This window comes from Eublepharis macularius, chromosome 12 (genome assembly GCF_028583425.1).
Source record: "Eublepharis macularius isolate TG4126 chromosome 12, MPM_Emac_v1.0, whole genome shotgun sequence".
Classification (NCBI taxonomy): domain Eukaryota; kingdom Metazoa; phylum Chordata; class Lepidosauria; order Squamata; family Eublepharidae; genus Eublepharis; species Eublepharis macularius.
The window spans coordinates 52,374,556-52,381,529 of NC_072801.1; the positions used below are offsets into that span (position 1 = coordinate 52,374,556).

The window sequence follows — 6,974 nt, forward strand, 5'->3', positions numbered from 1 at the left end:
ATTCTCTGAGCTTATATAGAAACTGGCTAGCTGCAGCTGTGCACTGGTTTTTCTTTAGTTGGTCTTAGAAAGGTGTGAGTACTCAGAGCCACCTGATAAGCAGTACAACCCCCATACCAGGAACATAGTTTAACTCCCAAACATCCCACTTCCCAGTACAGTGGAATGTAAACAGACAGGGATATGAGGGATTGTTTATACGTGTTCTGAATACACACTGACAGAGCTTGATATTTACCAGACTGAACAGCAAAACATTTGATAACCTGTGGGAATTGTTTATTAACTCTGTTTAGAACATGATGAATTAAGGAAAAGAATTGTACACGGTATATCTATAAATGAATGAATATATTATGAACTTTGTACTGATTAAGTTAATGTTGAATCACTTAGAGGAATAGTATTGATTTGTAACAGAGAGACCTTCTGTAATTTTATCTTAGTCATGTGCCTTTTTCATTCTTTCTATAAAAATTGTGATGTTCTAAGATATTTGAGTATATAATTTTTTTTTCATTTGTTATCCCAGACAGAATGGAGAATCAGACGGAGGTTACTTACTTCATACTGAGAGGCCTAACAGATCGACATGACACCCAGAAATTCTTGTTTGCTGTCTTCTTGGTCCTCTATCTAGCAAGTCTGCTAGGAAACGGTGCTATTGTATGTGTGGTGGTGACAGAGAGCCGACTTCACACACCCATGTATTTCTTCCTCAGTAACTTGTCTTGCCTGGACATTTGCTATTCAGTGGTCATCATTCCTAAGATGCTTGATGGCTTCCTCTTGGCCCACCGAAGAATCTCCTTTATTGGATGTATTGCTCAGCTCCATTTCTTTCATTTCTTGGGCAGCAGTGAGGCTCTTCTCCTGGCAGCAATGGCATATGACCGATATGTGGCCATATGCAACCCACTGCACTACCCAGTCATAATGTGCCAAAGAGCATGTCTTCTACTGGTGGCAGCCACATGGACCATGGGATTCTTCCATGCCCTGATGCACTCCATCATGACCTCCCAACTGTACTTCTGTGGCCCCAATATCATTGATCATTTCTTTTGTGACATCAAGCCGCTCCTGAGACTGGCCTGCAGTAGCACAATGCTGAACCTCATCCTCCTCAACGTTGTCACTGGCTCAATTGTCCTGATCCCATTTGTCTTAACTCTCCTCTCTTACCTTTATATCATCTCCTTCCTGTTCTTGAAGGTCCAGTCACATAATGGGAGATGGAAAGCCTTCTCCACCTGCAGCTCCCATCTCACAGTTGTAGGGCTGTTTTATGTGCCAGTGCTGTTCAACTACCTACCTCCATCTTCAGGAGGCTCACCACGAAGAGACATGGTCGCCACCCTCATGTACAGTGTAGTCACCTCTTTTTTGAACCCCGTGATATACACCCTCAGGAATCAGGAAATGAAAACAGCCCAGAGGAAAAGCTTGGGTGGGCTACTGAATTCTGTACGGATGTGAGTATAATGAGAAATTTGTGATGCTGTCTCCTGAAGTGGGCAATTAATATAACAGTGTGAGAACTTCTGTGTGGGGTGAAAAACCCAGCCCCAACATGGAAATGTATTTTAAGGAAGGGGAAATTTTGTGTTAGGAAAACTTTTAAAGGAGAAATAGCTGCTGTCCTTATTTTCAGTGTCCAGACTCCGGACCAGGTGAAATAAGAACATTTGTTATCTGAAGTGGGACATTTTGGTTAAGCTGAGTACAGTTCAGCTTTTGAAGATTTCTGGAGAAGGTGCAAAACCCACTTTTTCAAACAAAAATCTTGTGGCCTGCTGAGTGGGAATCCTATGTTGCTTTCACTATGACCTGCATTAGTTTATTATGAAGTACTGCTTTAATTTGGTTGTGGTGGCCCCACCCTGGTGTTTGACTGTCAGAGTCAGCTTGTGGGAATCCAGACCCTACACACTACAAATAGTAATGTGTGTAGTTTGACTCTTAAAAAGTCTAAAGCCTAGTTCTACCTGAACAGCTAAACCTGGATCTATGCTGTGCAGACAGTTGCAGGACACCCATGACTGAAAGGCAAAAAAACACCCCTCATTGAAAATTAGCAGTTCAGGGAGAACGATTCTGGCCTATTTGTCTCCCTGACCTGCTAGTAGGGTTGCCAACCTCCAGATGATGGCTGGAAATTTCCTGAAATTACAACTAATTTCCAGTTTACAGAAAAGAATTGCCCTAGAGAAAATGGCTGCGTTGGAAGGTGGACTCTATGGCATTATACCCAGCGATACAGGAACGGTGGGTGATGCTGGCGGCATCTGTGTTTGTGTTTGGCCGTCTGTGTTTGGCTGTCAGAGCTGTCTAGCAGGGTTTGCAGGGAGGAGTTTGGAGTGCCCATGGCTACAGAACACCCCCTTCCCCCTCCCTTCCCTGGATGTCTTCTCCCAACTTGTGATTGCTTTGCTGTTCCATGGTTGGAAGGAAGCCCTGCTGATCAAGGAAAGCTGGGCTTCCATTCGGGTTTCCAGGGCGACAGAAGGAGAGCAAACAGAGCTCAGGCATTCCCCTGCCCCCGTTGCCAGGGGAATAGGTTGCTGGCACCTGAGTGTCTGGATCCCCGATGCAAGCCTGGATGCCCTGATCCAGGCCCCTCCCAGTCGCTGAATCATTGGCCATGGCCAATCATGATCCGCCGGGTCATGATCACGCAATCACCATTATCGTGGGTTTTTTCCGATCGTAATGTGGATCATGCCCATCTGTAGTCATAACTGCTAGGGAAAAAACATTTTCTGTCTCTCCTAGGGCTGCCCTGCTTGCATAGCCCATCTTTTCAATAATGGGACAGGGCTGGCATCTCTCATTATCAACAAACTTGGTGGAACAGAACTCCATTGGCAACACACAGCCAATTTTTAAATACAGTTCTTGGCCTAAATGAGAAGTGAAAGTACTAAATTGGGCTAGGGGGCATTTTTCTAAAGACAGAGTGCAGTTCTCATCATTTTGAGAAGCAAGAACAGGATAAAAAGTATTTTCATTTATTTGCTTACTTCATTTATATCCCACTTTTCTCCATAATCCGGACCCCAAAGTGGCTTGCAACATATTCCCATTCTGCATTTTAAACTCACAATAATCCTGTGACGTAGGTCAGGCTAAGAATGCCCACCCAGTGAGATTTCATGGCAGAGTTAGGATTCAAATCTAGACTGCCCAGATCTTAGCCCAAAACTCTAACCACTGTCCATAAAATAAGGATAAACATACAAAATAAGATTGATGGAGGAGAATCACTGACCCATGGCATATATTTCTCTGCAGGATGCTGCAGTCACCAATCTCTTTGCCATTAGTTCAAGAAGAGGCAGTATAGCTAGTTATAATCAAAACATCACTCCTTTGTCACTCCTTTGGCATAGTGTTAAAAGCAGTGGGACTCTAATCTGGAGAACCCGGTTTGATTCCCCACTCCTCCACTTGTAGCCAACTGGGTGACCTTGGGTCAGTCACAGCTTCTAGGAGCTCTCTCAGGCCCACCCAACTCACAAGGCGATTATCGTTGTGATGATAATGATAACATACTTTGTAAACCACTCTGAGTGGGCATTAAATTGTCCTGAGGGGCGGTATATAAATCGAATGTTGTTGTTGTAATCATCAGAGTCACGAACTTACCTTTTGAGGGCACATGGTAGCCAAAGTTTGTCTTCAGTAATTTCAGCATGAGAAAGCTAAGCCTTGACCTTAAATCATTCCCATTGAAATCAATGGGATTTGCATCAAAATTGCCTCAGCATCTCCCCCATGTAATAAGGGGACAGGATGCTATCTTACATGGCACAAAAATGCATGTCTTCATAGCACTTTGAATCTCTGAGAAAAACAGCATTATTTATTTGCTTGAAACTTGGCTATACTGCCTTTTCACCCAATTCAGGGTCCCCAAGGTGAGACACTAAAACATTTTAAGCATAAAAAGAAATACTTAAAACAATTAGATAAAACATAATATAAACATACATTAAAAAGTCATAGAGATGTTAAAGATCGTTAATTGCTATTCAGGACTGCAGAACCCAAATTCATGGCAAAGTGCTTGAACTCATGAAGTTGTCTTGTGCTGAGTTATCATCACCTGAGAGCATTAAACTGAAAATTCTGGTAACTGAACTCGGGGCTTCTTGCATGCTAAAGATGTCATCAGCTAATGAGGAACAATCCATGTGCCTTTGACCTGACAGAGATCATCATGACCAAAAGCTGACCCTTGCTTTCTTTAAATGTCAGGTGACAAATCTGTGACAGAAGCTGGAATAAGCCAAAGTGGACAATCTCAAACTGACCATAAAGCTCAAGACTAGAGATGGGCACGATCCGCATTACGAACGTCAAAACTCCACAAAAATGGCGATCGCGCGGTCATGACCTGGCAGATCGTGATCGGCCACGGCCAACGATCCAGCGGTTGGGAGAGGCCTGGATCATGGTGTTCGGGCTCGATTCGGGAATCCAGACACTCAGGCGCCAGCAACCTATTCCCCTGGCAACGGAGCCAGGGGAATGCCTGGGCTCTGTTTGCCCTCCTTCTGTCGCCCTGGAAACCCGAATGGAAGCCCAGCTTTCCTTGATCAGCAGGGCTTCCTTCCAACCACGGAGCAGCAAAGCAGTCATAAGTTGGGAGAAGACACCCAGGGAAGGGAGGGGGAAGGGGGTGTTCTGTAGCCATGGGCACTCCAAACTCATCCCTGCAAACCCTGCTAGGCATCTCTGATGGCCAAACACAGATGGCCAAACACAAACACAGATGCCGCCGGCATCACCCACCATTCCTGTATCGCTGGAAACAGCGGGGTGCCCCTCCGCTTTTGCCTCCACGATCCACGATTCGGGTTTGGGAACGGGAGATGGTTGTTGCTGTTCGGGAATTCGGGATCGTGGTCTGCACCAAACCACAATCCTCTGGTTCTGTAATTTCTTTTGGTTCGTGCCCATGTCTATTCAAGACTATCCCAGGTTCTCACCATGAACTAGAAAAGGCACAGATGGAGTTGGGGTGAAAGGATGCTTGAGATTGCTGGCCTGTGACAGAAGCTGAAAGAAATCAAAGGGGGCAATCTCAAACTGACCATGATGCTCAGGTTACATCCTGGCTTCTGACTTCAAAACAGATAAGGCTCTGGAGAAGGCACAGATGGAGTTGAGGTACAGGGATTCTGCAATCGCTGACATGATGACGGACAGATAACTTGGCTTCTATCTGCTATGTATGATGTTTTAAATATTCAGTGAAACTGAGTTGTGACACTAACTGCCTGTTTCTTTTAAAGTTGGAGCATATCTTTAGCAACTAATTCTAGGGTGCAGGAGAAATAAAAAATGTCAGAAGATGAAATCATGAAGTATGTTTGCAAAATTTCTGTTCTATATAAGGAAACTGATAATTAATTTGGGGGAGAATGAGTAAAAGAAGGACATTTGAAGCAGAAGGATTTTCTGAAAAACTTTGGCAAAAGAGAATGGGGCAATTAGCTAGAATGCAACTTGTACCAACTGCAGGCGGGTGGGGGACTGATTTAGCAAACAGATACAGGAGCAAAACTGAAATCTAATTACTCTGGGGGCAAAAGCAGTACATGAGAATGTCTACATAGTACACTAGCTTTACATGTTGTTTGGATATAGCAGCACTCTGCTGGTTTGAATCCCACTATTGCAGTGAGCTCAGCAGGTGGCCTTGGGTAAGCCACTCCACTCGGCTACAGCTGTATTGTGGGGATAACTCATTAGAGACTCTTTCTCCATCAGACCGATACCTACACCAAAGATTGGCGGTATTGACTGTGTGGGACTGGTGTGGGATGCCGAGGAGAACAAAGCCATCTGTTTGGAGTACCAATCACCCAGCACACCTGCAGATGCCTTGCCTGGCCTGTTGGACGTGGTAGCTGGCTGGGCCTTGGAGTATCCCTGGCTTTTGGTCCTGGGAGACTTTAATGTTCATGCTGATGATGCCGCCTCCTCATGGGCCATGGACCTTATAGCTTCCATGGTGGCATTAGGACTCTCCCAGTTTGTATCGGTGTCCATACCCACACATAGAGCAGGACACATGCTGGACCTAATCTTTGGGGTGGGGATACAGGTGGATCTGGATGAACCTATAGAAGTGCCATGGTCAGACCACCTCATCCTGAGGGCTCATCTGGGTACCGCAAATCCCACCCCCACCCCACTTGGGCAATGAGCTGATTTATGCTCACCCGGGGAGTCAAATGCATCCAATTGGATTCCAGAACACTCTGCAGGATCCGATGCCCCCTGGCAGCTCGCTGGATGAGCTGATAGAGGACTGGAATGTCCGTCTCTCTAATGCCATCAACGAGATTGCTCTCAATCACCCTCTCCACCCCCACACCAGAATAGCTCCCTAGTATACTGAGGAGCTATGCCAGATCAAACAGGAGCTGAAATGGCTAGAGTGAGTGTAGCGGCGACTCCATGATGAAGTGACAAGAACATCTTATAGGACGTTTATGAAAGCCTATGAGGTGGCAGTGAAAGCTGCAAAGAGAAATTACTATGCAGCTCCATTGCGTCTGCTAGTTCTCGCCCAGCACAACTTTCCAGAGTGATTCGGGCTTTAACATCCCTTACACATGGGACAAAAAAATGTGAATTCGATGATAAGCTGTGAGGCTTTTGGAGACTATTTTGCTGGGACCTGTCCACCATGGTTGATGCAGTATGTGAACTGGAAGCCCCTTGGCCATCTTCAGGGTTGACATTAGATCAGTTCAGATCACTCTCCCAGGAAGAGGTAGACAGGGTCCTGCATGCTATGAAACCTACCACATGCCCACTGGACCCATGCCGTCATGGCTGGTGAAAACTGGCGGGGCTGGGATTTGGGTCCCGCTAGCTGACATCATTAATCTTTCCCTGAGTTCTGGGTTTTTCCCAGACTCATTGAAGGAGGCAGTAGTGTAGCTCTTATTAAAGAA

General features: G+C 45.5%; 1 protein-coding gene across 1 annotated transcript; it reads left to right on the forward strand.

The window, feature by feature from the left end:
* The first annotated feature begins 537 nt into the window (after positions 1-537).
* LOC129339327 (olfactory receptor 12D1-like) lies at positions 538-1,479 on the forward strand. Its single transcript, XM_054993913.1, has one exon. It carries the CDS (start codon positions 538-540, stop codon positions 1,477-1,479), a length of 942 nt encoding a protein of 313 aa, XP_054849888.1.
* Positions 1,480-6,974: the final 5,495 nt, after the last annotated feature.

What these genes read in the sequence shown, in the direction of transcription:
- LOC129339327 (XM_054993913.1), top strand. Translation starts at nt 538, where the DNA reads ATGGAGAATCAGACGGAGGTTACTTACTTCATACTGAGAGGCCTAACA.